Source organism: Leuresthes tenuis, unplaced genomic scaffold, assembly GCF_036924035.1.
Source record: "Leuresthes tenuis unplaced genomic scaffold, fLeuTen1.0.hap1 SCAF_18, whole genome shotgun sequence".
Classification (NCBI taxonomy): Eukaryota; Metazoa; Chordata; class Actinopteri; order Atheriniformes; family Atherinopsidae; genus Leuresthes; species Leuresthes tenuis.
In genome coordinates, this window is record NW_027325372.1 from 5,703,536 (window position 1) to 5,725,255 (window position 21,720).

General features: G+C 38.8%; 2 protein-coding genes across 3 annotated transcripts; both read right to left on the reverse strand.

Annotated features, from left to right (window-relative positions):
• Positions 1–1,614: 1,614 nt before the first annotated feature.
• Positions 1,615–8,480, reverse strand: tpi1a (triosephosphate isomerase 1a). The gene is made up of 7 exons (XM_072370256.1): positions 8,160–8,480; positions 6,461–6,584; positions 5,807–5,906; positions 5,286–5,403; positions 4,410–4,495; positions 3,156–3,243; positions 1,615–2,444 (listed from the first exon to the last, which is right to left on the reverse strand). Exons 1-7 carry the CDS (start codon positions 8,269–8,271, stop codon positions 2,326–2,328), a joined length of 747 nt encoding a protein of 248 aa, XP_072226357.1. The 5' UTR covers positions 8,272–8,480; the 3' UTR covers positions 1,615–2,325.
• Positions 8,481–10,095: 1,615 nt separating this feature from the next.
• On the reverse strand, positions 10,096–21,707 carry gnb3b (guanine nucleotide binding protein (G protein), beta polypeptide 3b). 2 transcript variants are annotated; one of them, XM_072370248.1, is made up of 10 exons: positions 21,631–21,707; positions 17,122–17,327; positions 15,030–15,146; positions 14,734–14,879; positions 13,814–13,877; positions 12,865–13,021; positions 12,691–12,757; positions 11,810–12,011; positions 11,295–11,511; positions 10,096–11,096 (listed from the first exon to the last, which is right to left on the reverse strand). In XM_072370248.1, the coding sequence occupies exons 3-10, from the start codon at positions 15,096–15,098 to the stop codon at positions 10,990–10,992; spliced, it is 1,029 nt and encodes a 342-aa protein (XP_072226349.1). In that variant the 5' UTR covers positions 15,099–15,146; positions 17,122–17,327; positions 21,631–21,707; the 3' UTR covers positions 10,096–10,989. The 2 variants fall into 2 exon arrangements, with proteins under 2 accessions (XP_072226349.1, XP_072226348.1); XM_072370247.1 differs by lacking the exon at positions 21,631–21,707 and having other exon boundaries at positions 17,122–20,046.
• Positions 21,708–21,720: the final 13 nt, after the last annotated feature.

The following is a 21,720-nucleotide window of genomic DNA, read 5'->3' on the forward strand; positions in this document are numbered from 1 at the left end:
TGATTTATTCCAGACCATTAATTATTTTATATCTATATTTCTCCAAAAAACTAAATCTGGTTTTGGTCTTTCAGTTATAAATTGTGGTCGTATTTGGTAAAACTGCAAGTCAGCCTTAAATGTTACGATATAAAGTATCATGAATTTCAATGAGAGGGAAACAGGATGATAAAACACCACTAACAGCTGTAAGGACATTCAGGGCTACAAAAGTACATTTTCAGTGTTTTTTCCTTTTCTTTTCAATATGGGTCAGCTTAAATGTGAAAATCTTTCCAACTTCATCACATTACTAAATGTACTTTTCATAAATTAAGATGAGGGTATACTCTACAATGACACCAAAATAAGTGTCTGTACTTGGTACTCCTTGCACTATAGCCTCTATTAGGTAGTCAGTTAGGCCTGTGTAATGTGGGACAAAACTTTGTACTTGCAGAATTGATGGTGCTACAAGTTTAAAAACACATGTTCTACTTACAATCAACACAATTAGGAACAATTAGAAAAAAATTCAAAACGAAAATTCAGAATTAGAGGAGATAGAGATAAAAACTGTTGATCTTGCTCTAAAGATCCATCCATTCATTTTCTATACCCGCTTAATCCGTCAGTCAGGTCATGGGGGGGCTGGAGCCTATCCAGCGGTCCTCAGGCGAGAGGCGGGGTGCACCCTGGACAGGTTGCCAGTCCATCACAGGGCCACACAGAGACAAACAACCACACACACTGGTGGGAGGAAGCTGGAGTATCTGGAGAGAACCCATGCATAGATGGGGAGAACATGCAAACTCCAAACAGAAAGGCCCCAGCTGGGAGTAGAACCTGGAACCCTCTCGCTGTGAGGTGACGGTGCTAACCACCACACCACTGTGCAGCCCGCTCTAAAGATCCTCAAAAACAAAACATATAAAGCACAATATAGCTATACCCACTGAATCAAATCACAACCAGGCAGTTCTGAAATGCACAGCGCTCTGCCACCTTCTCAGATCAGCCACAGGATGCACTGTGATAGCAAACGGAGGGAATAGAGACCTTCACAGTGTAAACGGCTGATTAAGCACTCTTTGATAAAAGATTTCATGTTGGAGTCATAATATAACTTCTATATTTGGCTTGTTTTTATTCCACAGCCTGTTGAACACACTTCAGATATTTAGATTTGCTCAGCTTGTTTCTTAATGACAAATTTATGAAGCAATGCAATTTCAAACCAAAACAGGCAAAGACAGGGACAAAGGCGTCTACTGATCATGGTGCGTCTGAGCAAATCAGGCAGAGCTTATTGACCTCCAAAACAAATATGATCAGATGTCACATCAGTCAGCAGAGGAGAAGAGTGAAAGCTGTTGTTTGCATGTGATCACGGATGTTAAAGATGATCAACAAAATGATCAGGTCAGTAATTAACTGTTACTATCTTGAGTATCAAGCCAGCAGTTTGAACTCGTGATATAGTTAAACCAGTGATGTCCAACATGCAGTGCACCTTTTCTTGTGAAGTGTTCTAATCTGATTTTAGTCAGACTTAAACCAAAATATAACACAGAAAAATCAACTATTTGAACTGTTCAATATTCTAATTAAGCTTATATATCATTTAAAGATGAACACAAGCAAAAATAAGTGTGAATAAAAAGCCGGTAAAACACAAAATTGTTCCGTTATCGATTTATTTATTCATCCTTTCTTTGGTCAGTTCCTGTGCTCTCTCTCTTGGTGTGAAAAGCACACATCAGTCGGTATTAAACTATATACTGTGAAGCTTTAGTGCCTATTGAAAGACTCTGACTCCTCGACCCGATCGGCAGCAGAAAAATCTATTTCACCTTTGCGTTGCTCATTCAAGTAAATTCGGTCTGGAATTTTAATTGTCACAGACTCTGTAGTAACACTTAGTGCAGTTAGATGTGGGTGAGACAGACATTACAGCAGTGTTATCATTCTGTAAGCTAACACGAAAGAACCTGGGCTGACTCTCTGCAGGAGGGGTTACTGGTTAAATTTATAGCAGGTAGTTATGAAGACATGAAAAGTGTTTCTAATGATATGATTTGCCAGAATAACGACCCATATTCTCACCCTCTCCACTGCTGAAATTGACAGAAAAAGATTCAAACGTTTTCTATTTCTCCTCTTAATTTCTCTGTAAATTAAATGAAATGACTGATTTTTGCTTATTTCTATGTTATTATAGTATTTTCCAAACTAAAACAAACACACATCTGTATGGAATCGTCAGCCCAGTCTACAGACACAGCAACATGGAGAAGTCTAAAGGGCAGAGTGGTTGTCCTTGGACCTGATGGTTATCTGTGCATATTATGCGCGTGCATTGATGATGTCCACAAACTCTGGTTTCAGAGAGGCTCCGCCCACCAAGAAGCCATCTACGTCAGCCTGAGATGCAAGCTCTCTACAGTTTGCTCCTGTGACTGAACCTGAATGACAAAGAGAGAAAGATGGTTGTATAAGGGAAAACAAAGATCAAAGTGAGCTAGATGTTGGGTTCTGCTTAATGGGCAACATCTAGAACAACATAAATGTCTTAACCTAAACCAACTGGTTAACCAAGCTTTTTACTGTATTATCCTGGGGTTGTATAGATGCTTAAAAGAAGACCTACAGAGACTACTTAGACTTAAAAAGAGCATCAACTATGACACACTGCATCTTTTACTGTTATTAAGGCAAACAGTGTATCAGTTAAGACAAGGCAGTGGAAGATTGATCCCTGTTGAAAGTAACAATGTTATGGTGTTTCTGATGTTTTCATGTACAAATACAAAGAAAAGGACATATATTCTTCTCATATATTCTTCTAAAATGTACAAAAACACCTTCTTTTTCTGATATTATGTGCCTCTGTTGTCACTGCCTTCCTAAAATTCTCAGCGTAAAAGTGTTGACTATTTAAGGTGTGCAAAATCTTAGGCAGGTATTATGCAAATGTGGTATATGATGATGTCATAAAGTAAAGGAAAATCCCCAACTACAAACAAGGCGTTTCAGGCAGCTACTTCTGTGGGAGAAACCGATTTTGAGCTTTGAAACAAAACAAAAACAAAAACAAATTGAAACAAAAAATAAGTTTAATGTGACATCGTTAATGCTGAAGACAGAAACGATTATGATAAAAAGTCATTACTGACCTCCGTAGATGATACGCACAGAGTCGGCCACGTCGTCTGAGACATTTTCTCTGATCCAAGCCCTCAGCTTCTCATGGACCTCCTGAGCCTAAAAAACACCCAAACATTTTATAAGTGAATCTGAAACGATTGAGTTCTGTGAACTTGACTTTTAAAACCCCTGAACCTCCCAGCCAATCAGTAGAAAACATTTTATATTATACATTTCATAATTTGTATTAGGTTTTGGAAAGAACTTCGCTGAAATTAAATGAACAACTCTTAGATTTTGACTCTTTCTCTCATTCCTTTCAGGCTGTTAAAGACTTAACTCTAGGCACTAGAGAAGTTTTGAACATTAACTATGTGCTTCTGACTCTTTTTGAAACACACCAACCTTTGTTATGCACATTCTAGGGCCTAAAACCGCCGTGGAATACCTCACTTTAGAATTTTGTTTTTCTACTTGGCATGACGCCATTTTGCTTTACGAAACACCGTCACGTACCAGCAACAAGATAAAAATAAAATTTTTAGAATTCTATAGTGATGCTCTAATAATGTGTCTGTTGATGAAATATAAACAAGTTTTTCGGGGCTATGAGTCTTTGTTAAATACAGTAATATCACTAACAACTAAAGTAAGTCATTGTGTCATTCTCAGCGGTTGAGTTATAGTTTGTAGCAGCTCTAACTTTGTGCATTTCAGCTGGTATTATTTTCTGTGTTTGTTGTTCATGTTTGGTTTTGGTTACTGGGTTAGTAATTATTGCCCTCTGTATTTATAGCTCAGGATTTTCTCTCTTCCTCCTCAGTTCCTTGTTATCTCCTTAATTCTTTTACAGTTCTGCTCAGCTAAGCTGATTGCACAAACCGTATGGATTTCTGTTGATTCTTTTCCTCTTGTCTGCTTTTAGGTTCAGTTATGAATACCCCAGACAAATCGGTTATGTTCACAACACCTGGTTTCATAACCTGTTTCATACCCTGTGTACGTCTTTGTTCATGGTTCACATGAATGCTAAGTGTATGTATCTTAACTTCCAGGCAAGCACACACTTAACTGAAAGTCTTGTGCAGAAAATACATGTAATAATGTTGTAATCTGCATGACAGTTAAATAATAAACCACTTGTGTAGAAAGATAAAAGTCATTTGCACATGTGCAGACAGATGAGAAATGGAGAACACTGTTTGATGAGGAGGTCAGATGTAGGAGGCACAGATCAGATTTAGTTTAGATGACTAACTTTATGGCCACAGCTTTGGTGTTACCTGCTCAGGTGTGGCTGTCTTGCCTGTGCCAATGGCCCACACCGGTTCATACGCCAGCACCACTTTCCCCCAGTCCTTCACATTCTCTGAAACACAACATCATCCGTGCTTTACAGAGGAAAACTGAAGCTCTTGTAAAATAAATGTATATAAACAGAAAATTCCCCAATTATCTACGAAAACAAATCTACAAGGAACATTTCTTAGAAGAACTGAGGAGAAGTTCAGACAGTGTAAAGCTGCAAGCATCCATCAAATCTCTGTTTTTTATGGCCTTGTGGAGCAGCACATCTTGCTTAAACAGGGGGAGGAAAATCGCTGTGTCTCTTGGAATTTCTTCAGCAGCAGAGACCATTGACCTATTTACATTTTAAATCATTGTGCAACCTACTTTGAGAAGAGAAGCAAGACACATGATGCCAAAATGCAACCAGAAAAAATATCATCAATCAGATTATGGATTAAGCGAGTTGCAAACTATATGGCTACAGAAGCAAGTGGGACGAAGATTTTTATTATACATTTATGGATATAACAAAACGTCATGTGATCAAGAATTTTTGATGTTTTCTTTTAACAAGCACCGATGAGTTAGCTACAAACATGAGAATACTAACAACCATTAGGTTATCTTCTCATCTACTGACACAAATATTTTACCCATAAAATGATTAATATTTTAATCTATAAAACGTCTACACACCAAGGAAATGTCTAAATAATAATGATAAGAAAATAAATAAAAACGGAAATGAAATTTCTTGTAAAGATTTGAAAAAATAAAGACAAGCTAAAACAAAGAAAAGGAAAAAAAACTTAGATTAAACATGTGATATTAAAACATTAAAGTAAAGAAAAAATAATTCTCTTATGTACCTGCAATGACCTGCGTCTGAGTGTAGACGACTTCTTCTGTGGTGCCTGCCTCTCTCTCCTCCAGTTTCTCCCCAATGCAGGCGATCACACCTAGATCGTTCTCCAGAGCATGAGCCACCTGAGGAAAAAAAGTTCCAAGGTGAGATCTCACTCAGGACCTTCTAGCCGTGAGGCAATGAAGAGAAGCTTGGAAGAAACAGGGTCATGATTTCAAAGGAACCCTGTACATTTTGAAAGAGCAAGCTTCCTCTTATTTGTCTTTCAGTATTTTTACATCAACCACAAAATATCAGAGCTGAAGACACATTTCTGTGCACTTCCAGGTGCTGCTGGTGCCAAAACGTAACGTAGAGGAAATAAAAAGAAAGACTAGCCATTTATTTTACAAAACTCATGTCTTAAAGGTGTTTAACACAAGTGTGCTGAGTCTGAATAACATCACTTTACAGATCTTTAAAGATTGACACAAATGTCAGTCTCTATACAAAATGTTTTGTGGCAGGAGAAGAAGAAAAAAACACCTTCTGGCCAATCAGCTCGTCACTTTCCCCGAACACGTGACGTCTCTCAGAGTGTCCGAGGACCACCCAGTCTGCCCCGCAGTCCTTTATCATGGCAGGGCTGGTGGGCAAGGAAACATGTTGGAGACAAAACACAAAGGCTGTTAAAGTGCTGAAGAAAATCCTGTTTTATTCATTTGAACTCACACTGACTTGGCTGCCACTATTAACTCATTTTCTTATTACCTTATTAGGTTATTTCAAAGAAATGAATCAACCTCTAATGTCTTTGAGTCTAAAACACATTAACTTGTGTTGACACAAAATTTGAACATTTCTCGAAATCTATCAAAGAATTTAGGGAACGGCAGCAATTCTCATCTTTGACAAGATGGTAACAGAAGCGTTATGTGTAGTTCAGTTATTCACCTAGTTCAATTATTTTAAAAATGAATCAATTATCCAAACGGTTATTAACTCAGTTTCAATTCACTGCTAAAACCACAACTTTTTGTCTTATAATTATGGGACTGCTTTGAGATACAGCTCTGAGCATATGTAAGAACGATTTTGTGTCTTTTCCAAAAATTAAGTCACAAAATTAGAAATCAGAGAGTTTGCTTCAGTTGATCATGACTCAGTGTGTTTGGATGTTTCTGTCAGTGGCTGAGTTACCTGATCTCCCCTGTAAACGCTCCCTTGGTCACCTTGTAACAGTTCTGGGCAGCAACACCGATCTTGGGATCCAGACTGGACCGAGCGAAGTCCAAGTAGATGGAGGGAGCAGCACAAACCACCTCTGAAAATTAGACAGAAAGTTTGGTTTTCAGTTCTTGGCAACTTTCACTGTTAACAAATATTTGTTAACAGGCATGATAGCTGCAGCAAGTTCTCCTTGCACTTTCAACTAATTCTGAATGCATTTTGGAGTTTTTGTATCTTATATTCTACATATAATAACACATACCTCCTCTAAATGTAAAACATAACTACTGACAGTTGTATCTCTAAAAAGAAAAGGTGCATTGCATCTAATATACTGTATATGAAGGAAAATGTAAGACAGCAAGAGGCAGTTTAATGTAAGAAAAACAGTGATTTTAGCATCAAACTAAAAAAAAAATCACTTTAGTGTAATTCAATCAATGGTGGGAGCCCACTCTCTTGTCCTCCTTTTTAAAAATGGGGATAGCCACCCCGGTTACCCACTCTACAGTCGCCATCTTAGACCGCCACGCAGCATTGAAGCGGCGTGTCAGCCAAGACAAAGTAACAACAGTAACAGGAAGAAAAACTAATCAAACAATAAAATCCAAATTCTTGGCTTTTATGCTTCTACAGTAGCATAGTGAAAAATTTCTGCAAACAACATGGAATATTTATGTACTTATTAAAGATGGATTGTGGTGAAAGAAAAACTGTCCTGTTGACATGACAATGCCAACAGCATATATTACTGAGACATGGTGTTGAATTGGCCTGTCTCACGATCAGATCTGTCACCCGCAGGAAACACTTGAAGCAATTGAAATGAAAACACAAGAAAGGCTGAGCACTGTTGAGCTGCTGAACTTAGACATAAAACAAGAATGAGAAACAATTCGCTTAACGGTTTCCAGCAGTGGCTTTTCTCAGTTTCCAAACATTTTCAGAGCACTGTCAGAAAGGTTGGTGATAACATTTGGTGTCTTTATAACAAATTCCTAAGTCACTGAATTTTGCTTTTGTTAACATTTTACAACATGTCTGACCTTTATTGGAGAAAATTAATTACGACAGTGCAACAAAATGTAGCTGATTTATTGTCTGACAGTCAACTATTCTGTTCATTTACGAACCATTTAAATGGTGAGAGAGAACATTTTTGAGGATATTATAAGCCAAATATAGTTTAAGAACTTGAAGTACCATGAACAAATATAGATAAAATGGTCTAACTAGACTATACATGAGTAGATTGAGTCAGATCAGCTACCTCAAGCAAAACCTTAGTGGGTGTGAGATGCTCTCTTATGAAGAGGAGGAGGGTGAGGAGGGTCACGAGCCCAAAAACAGATGGGATGATGTAAAATCCCTGTAACAGCTGCCAAATAAACTAAGTTGCGACAACTTTTATTATTTTGAATAGATCAGATGTAAAAGGATAAAGCACTATTAAAATGAAACAGAAAGTTTCAATTATAGGTTAACTTAAAAAAAACGCAACTCATCCTAATCACATGTCTCTCAATATCACGGTGTCATCTGAGCAGCATCTCTGTTCGTTATTCCCAGCATAGTTTTTATTCATTTCTGTAGGCTATCATTAAACCTCGCTGTGTGCGACCACCAGGCTGCGTGTAAAACTGCAGCCTCACATCAGAGAATCTGTTACCGGTCTGATCGTGCAGGCTGGCGGTGTTTAGGGTGGTGATCAGTTCTCCCAGACTCTCCTTGTTTCCATTCATCTTCCAGTTTCCTCCCACGAAGAACCCCCGGAGCGCCATAGCCGGCTGGTGGTGGTTGATACCCGGTTTGAGGAGGAGATGGAGGCCCGGCGGAACGGCTGCAGATCAGGATGGGTCCAGTAGATCAGGTGCTTTGCGAAATATCCGCACCAAACACCGAGAACATCCGTCTTCCTCTGATCTGGGATTATGAAGACAATTGAATAGTTTCATGGGTCATTACCGCCCCCTGTTGTAAAGATGTTATACTCCATGATAGAAGGCCGTCTGCACTGACAGAAGCCAGGATTTTTATAATATCTTGAGAATGAGAACAACTGATGACCACTTTATACAGACTGTGTTCCGGATTAAAGGAACAGCTGCATTAATGTGTACGTCACTTTAGAGGTAAATGTAGAGTTATAGTATACAGTTTATACTGCTGAGTAGTGTGTGGATTCCACATGGGGATCAATAAATCTGATAATTTACTCCACATCATAATGCATCTGTTGATTACTATTATGAATCTGTTTATATACAGTCAAATGTCAAAGTCAAAGTCAAATTTATTTGTATGTCACATTTCATGTACAAAACAATTCAAAGTGCTTTACATAAAATAAAAGCATGTAAAAATGTAACATAATGCCAAGAAGGAAAGACATCACCAGTGATCTTAGAGAAGCAATTTTTGTAGCCCCTCAACCTTGGAAGGGTTAAAAGGCAACTATTTGAGGTCTTTCATTCAACCGTGAGAAATTTTGTTCACAAGTGAAAAACATTCAAGACAGTTTCCAGTCTTTCCAGGAGTGGAGGTTCCAGTAAGTTCACTGCTCAGTGATATGGCAAAAACAAAGCCAAAAAGCTACACCTCAGGCCTCAGTTAGCATGTTAAATGTTAAAGGTCATCACAGTGCAGTTAGAAAAAAACTGAATATGTGTGGCTCGTTTGGAAGGGTTGCCTGGGGAAAACCAGCACAAACACCTCATACCAGCTGTCAAGCACGGTGGTGGAGGGCTGATGATTTGGGCTAAAGCACTGGGCCGAAGCACTGGGACACCTTGCAGTCATTGAGTCCACCATGAACTCCTCTGTATACCAAATTATTCTAGAGTCAAATGTGGAGGCAGCTGTCTGACAGTTAAAGGTCAGGAAACAGGACAATGATCCCAAGCACGGCAGCAGATCTGAGACAGAATTGGTTTTACAAGCTGTTGAGTCTCAGGAGCAACACCTTGCTGCTGCATTTTGGCTTAGTTTTTGCTCATTACATTTAGACACAGTCAAATATGTAATGTTTTGTTGTTATTCTGTTCAGTTACCTCATTTTAAAACCTGATAAGAATAGAATGTATTTCTTTGATTTTGTCCTGAAACATTAAACATTAGAATTATAAATACTGCATTGTAAAATTATTGTAATTTTGTGAAACCTTTAATAGTCCCACATGAAATACCAATAATGATAATAATACAATGTTGTGGTCTATTCTGTAATGTATTTTCTTTAATTCTGGTGGCCATGGCATAATAATTAGATTCTGACAATAGAACATTTAAAATCTGACAGGATTTTCACAAAAATTTGTGTATCCCTGCATCATTCCTGTTGTTGTGGGCACACATGACTCATCCGGCGGAGCTGTGTTGACCCAGCTAATTAGGCTTCCTCTCTCCTCTCTCCTCCTTGTGCTCTAGATATGGAGAGCTGAAGCTGCAGGGGCAAATTTAAACAATAATTGTATGTGCACGTCCTTTTCAAACAAGATTCAAAAGCACTGTTTATAAGTAGTAGATGAACTACTTATGAACACTTATGAACAGTGTAATAGATGTGTAATTGACTCACAAAGACACAAAGACTCTGTCATGGTGTTAATGCAGAACTCTATTTATTAGAAAGAATTTCAAGAAATATTTCGCCTTTTTACATTAGAGATGAACATGTGTACTACAAAATGCAGCTGAACCCAGGGGAGTAAAAGAGTACAGGTCTTTTAAGAGGGTTTTAAAGTTCGGGCCGTCATCTGGCAGTGCAGTCGGTCAACCCAGCTCCAACTCTGAACCATCATTTAACTCGGTACATCATCACTTTGTCACGGTGAGATGGGCAGTAGCCATCTTGGACTAAAGCCTGCTAGTTGGTAGCAGGGGACCCATGATCATTGTTCTACCTTACATACACACTCTGGTTTTGTGCTTTTCCACAAAAAGAAAAAAGAAAAAGGACACTGTACATGACCTCTCTGTTCTATTTGTTAAACTATTAAGTATAAATAAATTTGCATGCCAGTCTTTCATCTAAGTAAGTGCTGTGCTCTTTTACGGCTCTTTTACGGCTCAAAGACAAAAATAAATCTGTTATTCTATAATCTTTTTTTCAATATTTCAATATTAAGCTTTCATTTTTTCATCTTTTATTGTCAGAACTCTAGTGTCTGATGTTTCCAATAAGAGCAGATTTTTTGCTCTGTTATCCTTTGGAATAATGTGCTATTATTAAAAATCGTCTCAACAATAAAGCTCTTCTGTACATACAGCAGGATGCATCGTGCATTGTTCACCTGATGCCATTTACACAACGTGGCTCATTCGCAACTGCTCGTATTTTGCATACATAAATGAGGAAGAAGAAGAGAGGAAGGTAGAAAGAGAAGAAGACCTGCTTTCACATATCCTCTTATTCCTCACTTGTCTCCTATTTTTTTTCTTCTTCACCCTTCCCTTCCCTCCTCTTTTCTCCTCGAGGTTTTCTCCTTCACCGCAATGCCTCAGTTCCACAGTTTGAGGAAACTGTCCCAGGATCCTGTGCAGACGCCCATGCCGTCAGCGGGGACCCCGGTGCAACTCACCCTGTTGTCATGGCCAGAGAGAACACCTGGACGAGGAGAGAAAAAGAAGTGGGAGCACATGGGGAACAGAAAGAGAGATTTATGAGTCTGCCCTTTTATGCCACATACAGCTTTTGCTTTAGCATTTGCTCAATCTGAGTCTAATTAAAACTTTAGTTATTTGTAAGGCACCAAGAGCAAGTGTTTTTGTCTCCTGTGAATGCTGAACAAAAAAAACCCCTTACCAACTTTCTCTCCCTTCAGTGAGTCCCAGATGTGGCAGTTGAAGTCGTCATAACCCGCAAAGATAAGGCGGCCAGAGTTGGAAAGAGCCAAAGATGTGACGCCGGCATTCAGGGCGGTGTCCGTGTAGTCAAGCACCTCCTGGTCAGCGCGCAGGTCGTACATCTTGCAGGAACAGTCGTCAGAGCCTGTGATGACAGCATTTCCACTGGGGAAGAACTGAAGCAGGAAAAAAAGAATTGTTTGAGTTTAAACGTTAGAAGACATAGAGTAGCGTTCACATAATACCTCAGTGTCTGTGTTTGTGACTAAAACAAGTGTTGGCGATAAGTGATGTTTGCTTTCAAAAGATTATTATCTCTTATTATTGATCAATTCAGCAAAAGCAGATAAAAGACACATTTGTCTGGCACACTGGTTAACCTTTCTGAACAAATGAAAAGTTTTACTTTTGATTAAAGAAACGTAAAGATAAACGTATTTGTGTGTGTGTTGTTGGGCCTCGTGGGATCCTCACAGCAATGGCGTTGATGTCACTGGTGTGTCCGGAGAAGGTCTGCTTACAGGTGCCTTCCCTCAGGTCCCACAGCTTGGCCAGAGAGTCGCAGGCTCCAGAGATGAAGGTGTTCATGTCAGGGGAGAGAGCCAGTGACATGCAATCTCCAATGTGGTTGGTGAAGATGATCTTCTGCTTGCCGGTTTCCAGGTCCCACAGACAGCTAAATGGAAGAGAGGGAAACAGGATTTTGTCTGAATGTTTGGGTTAAATGTGAAAGAATGGTGTGGAAAGAAGAGGGTCTGACTACATTTAGGATCAGTCTGCTTAGTCAGGTCAGGATTTGGTGTGACCAATTTAGAAAGTGTCTCAGCTTCGTGTAGCTTTTTTTAAAGCTCATTATGTGTGAGTTCCAAATTTTCTGATCAGTAAAAATGATGAAAACAAATCTGAATGATGTCATGAAGATATTTTTTTTAATTTTTTTGACAAAAGAAGTGGAGAAGCATGTGATTTGGTAAGCACTGCTTTCCCGTCTTATGGTATCACCCTACAGAAAAAGGCCTAACACCAAAACTGAAACTAATGTAATGAAATGTAGCAACTGCTGAAAAATATTTCTAAAGTAAATTAGTCTGTTCTGCAATTTATACTGTAAATAAAAGACAAACTCAATCAAATGTAAAGCATCCTTTAAAACCTGAACAATAACTAAGACTTTTAAAATGATTTATACTTATTCATTATCTATTTGCACTTGAAAGTTCCACTTATGTTTGCTGTGTCAGTTCCTCAGTCTCCAAATTATTCATTACCAGATTGTACTAAAAACATTTTACAGTTTTTTCCCCTCAAACATTGATCCTCCTTTTTTATAAAACCATTATTATCAATAAACCCACCAAGTGGTGTCACCAGAGGCTGTCAGGATCTCAGAATCGCTAAGGAAACGGCAGCAGGACAGGTAACCTGGGTGGGAGACAGTTTTTCAGCATCTCAGGCTCACACCCAATCAATGTTTTTGATGGAAACATTAATTCAAAGACATTTTAGCAAGTAAAATGGCTCCTCCCCACCTGTGTGTGCATCCAGCTCCCTGAGGGTCTTGGGGCTGGCAGCCTTGATGTTGTAGACTGTGCAGATATTATCCAGACCACCGCTGGCCACGAGGCCACCGGAGGGAGCGAAGGCGACGCTCATCACCCAAGCAGACTTTAGTGGGACAGCAGTCACCTGGGAAGAGGAAATTTAGATTTACAACTTTCTGCTCATACAGTGTTATGGGCTTATCAAAAGGGTTTGTATACTGTAGACCAGCCCAACGCTTGCCTATATCTTTCTACTCCTTTCAGTTATTTTTTTAACCTTTTGCTGACAACGATTTCCACTTATTCAAAATGATGATAGTTGAAGTTAACCTATAATTGATCACTTTTTATATCTGGTTTTGTCTATATTTCCTCTATGCATCAATATCTGTCCTAGTAATGACAAAATAGTGATTTAGTAGTACTCTTTGTTGTATTCAGTCATTTACAGGAAATGTTTCAGATTTTGTTTTATGATTTCCTCTGCACTCAGGGGTAAGTCCTAGCAACATGTTCATGGAGCCTTTATGCTTTACAAAATAAGAGAAAAAATTACATGTCTTGAGATTTAATGAGCTTTATGGCTGTATTAACTATATCCCAAAAATAATAGCATCACATGTCACAAAATACAACATCATATTACATAAGAGTTGATCATTTTTCACACCAAACACAATTTACGAAAATGTTTAGAAACTAACCACATACATGAATGTGTTCATTTAGTTCTAGTCTGAGCATCATTAATGGACGCAAATACGATTATTTTTAAAAAAGAATACTTTTTTTGTGCATAAATGGCAGTAGTTCTTTGTAATTGAGTCTTCTTTCGATATGGATTGAATTACATTCACTTAAAGCGTGTGCAACACTTGTATCATATGGTTGAGGCTCACAATTCCAAGTTAAAAAGTTATATTTTATGGGATCTTACCTTGTTCCCTGTGAAGGTGTCCCAGACGAGAAGCTTTCCATCCTGTGATGCACTGACCATTTGCCTTTGACAAAGATGTGGGAGTCACTATTTGGCACTTTAAAAATCTATTTATCATTTCTTACATATCCATTACATATATTATTTCTAACATAAAGAATAAAGAAAGGAATATATATATTTTCCCTACAAGGTGTCATTAAGAAATTGTGGAAATAACACGTGTAGGGGGCAAACTGTGGAAACATATTTGAATTGCTTTTTGCAGCACTATGTGGTGTGTGGATGGTGTATTTGCAATCTGTTTACATGCGAAACAAGTGACTTGTTCATTTAAAGCCTGTCTGATTAAAATCCATGGCAAATAAAATGCAGCAAATATGCTAAATGATAACCTGAAATGTGACTGTCTTTTGCACAAAAAAAAAAGATTCTATGTGAAATGCACAGAGATCTGCGATTCTGTGTAAAACAAAAAAAATAAAGTGTGGATTCAATCCTAAATAGAATAAGAATAAACAAAACACGTATTCATATTAATTGTGTTTTTCTGTTTTGTTGACATGAGAAATGATTACACAAAGAGTTTATAGCAGAGAACTCAACATAATTTTCCCTTGATGGTCCTATGAACTATCCTCTGATAAAAACAATATAATTGGTGAAAAATACATGGACTCCACATTAGAATAACTTAATTAAACTGAACAAAGTTTAGAACATGCTGTAGCTAATGTTGCTTTCTTTAGCTGACTAAAACTGTTGTAACAAGACAGATATGTGAAGCTATCTAAACAAAATCCCTTAATAATAGGGTAATTGTGGGAATTCTGTTTCATATAAGAACAAAAATGCAAAACTATCTACAGAACTATCCCATAAAACAAAATCAATGTATCAATCACCCTCCTGAACCTCACCTGGCGTCTTCCGCCCAATGCATGGCATAAATTTTGGCCAGGTGACCTTTGAGTGTCTTCCTGAGTTTAAGTTGGACCCGTCCCACTGCAGCCAAGCCTCCCGCTGCTGATGTCATGGTTGTGTCATTTACAGCCTTACGAGCCGCCTGGTGGACACATAGAGAATTACATGGAAAAGAAAAGAGTTCAGGAAGAAAGTTGCAAATATTTTTCTTTATTACTAAGACATACAGATTTTACATGTGAATATGGATACCAAACTAGCAGTATGGTATCCCTTTGCAGGAAATGCTCACCTCGATCTGTGTACGGAGGCCATCGCACTCCTTTTTCAGTGCATCCATTTCAGCTTTCTCAGCTGCCATGGCGACAGTTGCTGGGGAATTTTACTGACACAAAGCGGAACAGTCACTCTGTAAAAGCAGAGGTGGTAAAAAAAGAAGAAAACACGGTCAAAAAAGTTAAATGAAAAGTTTTATTACAACACTTTCATAGAATCCTTTTAAACAACCTTTGTTGTGTTTGGATGAGATTATTTTCACAGAGTTGCCAAATTCTTCCTGTCTGATCCTGACAACTTGACAGTGCAGTGATTACACACAGGTACACAACGTGTCAGTGAGTTGTCTACATGATCACTCAGTGACCTTGATGCCTCAAAGTAGAGCACTTGGATTGCTTCAAGTCTGCATCAAAGATTAGACTCAGCTGACAAGTGTAATCTCACGCTGAAGTTGTAATATGTTAGCTCACATGACAGTTGGACGTATAAGATTTGTTGAAGAGAAGAGGAGTGGACTTAAGGAGTGGATAAATACAATATAGGAAGGAACGAGGAAAAGAAATTTCTGTCAAGACATGAAAATACCTCTATACATTGTTGTAATGCGCATTCTGACAGATGTAGTGTCTTCATTGTCAAACATTTTCAGCTTTTTTTCAGCTTCATTTTCATATTTCACTCAACTTTGTTTCTATTTGGGGCTCATCAGGCTTGCAAGTCAACTTGATAAAGCAGCTATTTTAAATGGTATTCAGAGAAATGTGTGTCAGCAACAAGCATAAAGTTTTCAGTAAACTCACATCACACCACATGTCTGGAGGACTAAACTAGCTCTGATCTCACAGAGACAAAAAATATTAATATACCAAAATCTGTGTGTGCCTAATACCCTGTAAAGGGATACTGATGTTTGATTAATTCAATGCCAATTACCTACTTGAATGATATAACCCATCGCCAAGAGAGATTTTCAAAACTAAACCCTGCACTTGCAGGGATGAGGGGAGTATCACTGTTACTGCTACATTGGAAAATGAATTTATGGTATCAAAGTATTACAATATTTTATTGCCACATTACTCAAACTAAGTTTAAATACGTCATTTATATGAGCTTTTGCTGGAAATAAACATTTCAGATAATTTCCAGCAACAGATTTCAGGGATAATGAATCAAAAATGGAAGGTTGAGGTTCTGCATACATCTGTGAGGTTTCACAATTGAGTCTAAACATCTTTTCAAAGGAAGGTTAATGTTTCAGGATGATGCCTATTTTGCCTAACCTGTGACAGGATACAGGGTGGATAGTGGAGGACACAGGAGGGGCTGAGGGGTTTGGGGGTGAGTTGCTACAGGGTTTTAAATCCTGGCAGGAGATCTTAAGGGAAGCTTTACCGGCCAAATCTCCTGTCATCCGATTACTGACTGCTCTTTACCTTGGGATCAGTGAAGAAGGGAGGATGGTGGAAAAGGAAGAGCGTCTTTTAAAGTCAAAACCACAAACTGCTACATCTTTACTCTCCTCTTCTCCCATCTGAGGTGCATTTAAGATCAAACTGTATCTGTCAAATCACTTGTGTGAAACTATTTCTCTGCTGTTTGAACCCCCCCCCCCCAAAAAAAAAATAAGGAAATCTTTTTATTTTCTTGGAAAGAAGCAAATCCTTGCAATAGTAACCAAACAGGCACTGAGCGTTGTGTGACAGATTATGGCTGCCACACCTGAGGCTACAATCCTCTTTGGCAGCTTGCTTACAATTCAAAGATCACCTTCAAAAGGGTTAAAGGAATCAGTGGATGCAGTTTTAGACAGAATGATAATGTATGAAATGCATGCATCAAGAGCCATTTTCCAAGTATTAGGAGCTGCTAAAGCGGAGTCTTGGATGAAGAATGATACATGTATTTTGTGAAACAGCTCGGGACTCAGCATGATGAAAGTATTTTATGGATTCAAAGACGTAGCTAAATCAATTTTTCTACTTCCTGTAAATCAAATTTAAAAATCAGGAATCCACTTGTCTGACAGCTGGCTCACAGAAGCTTAAAACTTTCTATGACAGCAGAGGAAGCACCCGTAGAGCGGCATATATGAAGAAACTTACCTTTTCCACACACAATGCGGAGCCTGCTTCTCTCCTGCACCTGTGCAGCTCCTGGATCCAAACACCTCCGGATCTGTGCTCTCCGTCAAGCTCCTTTAGAATCCACAATCCCCGGTTGCTCAATCTGCTCTCTGGCACCTCTGATGCTCTACCCTTGCAGACTGCTGGTGTAGCTTCACTTGCAAAAACTCTCTCTTTCTCCCTCCCTTCATCCAAAGTGAAGAACAGATGAGGATTGGAGGGGATGAGGGAGATAAGGGATGAAGGGATAAAGCTCAAAGGTGGAAACAGAGAGGGAAGGAGAGAGACAGAGGGAAACAGAGCGAGGGAACATGGCAAGCAGAATCAGGTAAACTGATTGGATGGAGAAAATCAGGTTAAGAGGTCAAATGACAGGAACAGGAAGAAAATGGGAAGAGGTGGATGGGAACTGTTAGTCTGACAGATATAAAGAAGACTGCAGAGATATCCAAAGAAGTTACACCTGTTTGGATATGAGGGTTAAAATTCCTTTAAGGGCATGATACATTCTAAAAGGGAGTTATTTGATTTAAATTTCAGGGAAATTTATGACGGGACAATGAAAAGGCTGAATAGGCCTATTCCCAGTTCCTTTGAACTGTTATAACCATAAAACCATTGCAGACAGTGGTGTTTTTGCATTGCACTGCATGTTTTTTTTTTTTCAGCATGGGTGCAATTGTATGGGTAGTTTGGAGCAGAGGTTGGCAGGGGGGGAATTGGTTTGGCAGAGCTAATGAGCTGAGCCTGGTTAATCGGAAGTTAATTGGATATCCGGGGACAGGCAATCTCGTTAGGGAATTAGAGCAGGTTAGGTTAAACGTGCGTCACACCTGATACATAGCAAATATAGGGATGAAAAGTAGATCAAGAGTCAAATGCTGCATTTTGCTTCAAAATGAGATAGGAACCTTTTGAAAAGCCTGACAGTTGCTATTTTCAATTTAAGGAGATGCATGTATACACTGCAAAGTATAATCTGACTAAAGTCCTGTTAACTCTCCAAATCTGATCTTTGGCAGCTCCTTGTTTCTCAGGATCCCAATCCTGGACCTAGGGACCCTTTGCTCAGCTGGTTTTAGATGTGCCCCTGCTCTAGCACACGTGATTAAATGTCACGGATCAGCTTGTCAGGTTACCATCAAGCTGTAAAGGAGGTTTGGGTTGGTCTTGCAAGAGAGATGATCTTGTTAGGTCCACCCCCTTGACATCCTGGAATCGGACTTGCAGCACTGAAGGAGATTTCCATTCTTTCTCCCAAGAAAACTGGGTGTTCGGGAAGTCTGAATATCAGAAATATCCCTCTTCCCAAAAACAACCTGATGGCTAATATGCCAATGCAGGCAGTAATTACCTAGAATTATGTTCAAAGTATATGTGGCCTCTAGTTGTCATGGGAGCAGCTGTATGTGAAGTGACGCCAATATGGTGATGGTGGCATTTTACAGAGAACATGTCTGTGCAAATTCTCAGTCATCATGATAACCCTAAGTGCAGGAAGAGAATTGGATGTACTTCTTTTCTTGGTTCTTAAAAATGTTTCACCTCTCATCTGAAAGGCTCCTTCAGTTCAAAATGATGGGTGGGAACGTTCAGTTTTCTAAGCTGCACTGGGACATTCATACTTTTAGGGTCACTGACCCACTCTTGTATTCTGTGGGTCATTAAGGTCAATGTCACCAGTGAGTTGTTTACCTGCCTGCTCAACATATTTTGGCCAGATGATTCAAGATAATAATGGTTGGGAAACACTTGGCTGCCTTGTAAGCGTTTGGTAGGCAGCAACAAGGCCATTTCTAACAAGTTCGTTTTTCAAATTGATCATATATTGCTTCTTTTATTCCTCTCTCAAACCTTTGGTCATCAATTTCCAAAATGTGCACATCACTGTCCTGAAAAACAAAAAATCGTTGAAAGCGCTGCACATAATCGTACCATCTACACCTCCTTAAAATTATTTTGATTCGTTAAGCACAACACTCAAGAATTAAGTTAGTTTCTATGTTAAAATGAGTCATATTTCCCTCCCTCTGCCTTTTGGGGTGTTAGTTTTGAGGATGAAGTGGACATACTGGTCATACATTCTGTTACTTGAGGTATTTAAAAGGGAAGTACAGACTCAAAAACAACAGATTTGTTAAATAATTTAAATATGTTTAAATCCACCGCTGGGATAGGCTACAGATAAAATATTGTTTCATGAAAAGCACATCTTTCTTGGAAAATTTGATTTTTACAGGATTTTTTACGGATCCTTGAGTATACCAAAATGTTCTCAACAAATAACTGACTGTATTTCATTGTATTTCAGTGTTTGTGCAGGTCAAGATACTTTCAAAGGGAATTTTGAAGTCATTAGATGAGCTTAATTGTGTCTTGTTGACAGCGTTCCAGCTGGCTCTTTGTCTGCTTAAGACGTTAAAATACTTGTGAAACGTTTACCTCCCTGCTCTGGCACGGTCTAAAGTTACCACACTGCAACTCACACTATAGTCTCCTCTTATGAGTACTTTCAGCTCAGGCTTCACCTTCATCAGTGTCCTGCTTTTAGTTGTAGATGCAAAGGGTTTTAGCTGAGGTATGATGACAACATTCTGGTGTCATTGTTGTTGACCCAGTGATTCTTCAATAAGTCATGATCACACATCATGTTTAATATTGTGTTCAATTAGACTGCTCCCAAGAAAGACATTTCAAGCATTATTTAGGCCTCCATCTTCAACTCACATGGTGATACTGCTGTGGGCATCCATACCTGTGTGATGTTGTACCTGCATGAGTCTAATTATTGTGGACTGTAACCAGGCTGCCAGCGCAAGTTGCCTGTCCCTGAGCTGTCATTGGGCGAGAGACAGAATACAGCCTGGAAAGATCGCCAGTACATGACTGAGCTACACAGAGACAAATGAGACACACAACCATGCATTCACACTCACTCCTAGGGGAAATTCAGAGTCACCAATTAATCTAACGTGAACATTTTTGGACAGTGGGAGGAAACTCAAGTTCCCTGGGAGAAACCATACATTGTACTGTATAAGTGGCAATCTTTATATTGAAAAAGATATATATATATTATATGTGTTTTCAATTAATAGGAGAGGTAATTTAACACAGTTCACAGTTTAACACAGGTCCTCATCAAAATCATCAGACACTGAGTGTTGACAGCTCACCACAAGCTTGCAACTTGTATGGTGATATAAGCTGTCATAACTCATGTCTAATATCTCAGGGAAGTCTGACAAAGGATAGACAGAAGTGGCCTAAGCAGCCTCCCCCTTTGTTTTCTTGGTTTTCAAGATAAACGTAAAGAGGACTGACAGTGAGGACACCAACGCCTCCTTGAAGCGTCATGTTCTTAAAGCAGTTGCATTAATCAATTCATGGTGTCTCCTCATTGGAAACAATTGAAAAAAAGATGCAGGCACTCACAAAAACTCACTCTCATGTTCCTAGTCTTAAAACATTCAAAACATATCTATAAAAAATAAACTGGTATGGAGGAAAAACAATTGGTTAAGCTTGAACCAACCAAAACATAGAACCTTAAGGGTGGGTTCTGGTGTGCATTGGAAAATGTTTTGGATTGATGATGCATTCTTTGATTACAATGATTCTGATCTAAATGCTTGGAAACACAAGTTAGTTTGCTAAAATTTTAAATGAAAATGGTTCAAGAACAAGTAGTCACTGGTTCATTGCTTGATTTGTTGATAGGTCTTTGTTACATAGTTTGAGTCAAGAGGAATTGTGTTCCTCCATCCTGGTCTCTCTCGGTAAGTCTCAGCCTGTAATCCGGGCTAATGAACTGTGACAGAAGAGGGCTAGCTGACTTCCTGGTATCTCCCTGTTGTAACGAGCTCAAGAGTAAAACCCTGCACTCAAACTCTCTCCGCTTTTGGCCTCTTCATTCAGAGATGCCATTAGTCCACTTTGAGAAGATAGGTAGTCCGGGAGATGACACAGAATACTGACTGCAGGTCGGTCAGGTCAGTGTTACTGATGAACAATAGAAAAACATGCTGGAGTTTTATCAAATGGATTTTGGACTTTTTTGATACTTCAACATTTGAAAAAAAAAGTCTTCTGTTGCCAGGAAACAAGAAAAATCAAGAAAAAATAACATTGTCCTTTTCTAGGAGAGAATATTTGGATTATGATCTCGTAAATGTTATTCAGAGAGCAATCCTAAGGAATGTTGTTGAGTATATAAAAAAAGAGTTAATCACAGAAGACTTTTGATCATCTAAGTAAAAATACTCATTTCCACCTCCTTCAACACCTGATTTTACTTTTAAAGCATGCAATAATTAGAAAATTACCGTAGTCTGATCAGGTAAGTCTGACAAAGGAAGGTTCATGGAATACTTTTTTTTCTATGTGATGAATAAAAATGTTAAATATTTTTGTGTAAAAGTGCAGCGGGGGTACATATCTAACATTAGCTCATCAAATGAATAAAAGAATGAAGAGCTTACCACCCACCTCTGCTTTCATTAGTTGAAACCTGCAGACTTCCACAGAGCAAACATGCTGACTGTTGGTTGCCTGTATTAGTAGCGCCATCTACTGGGC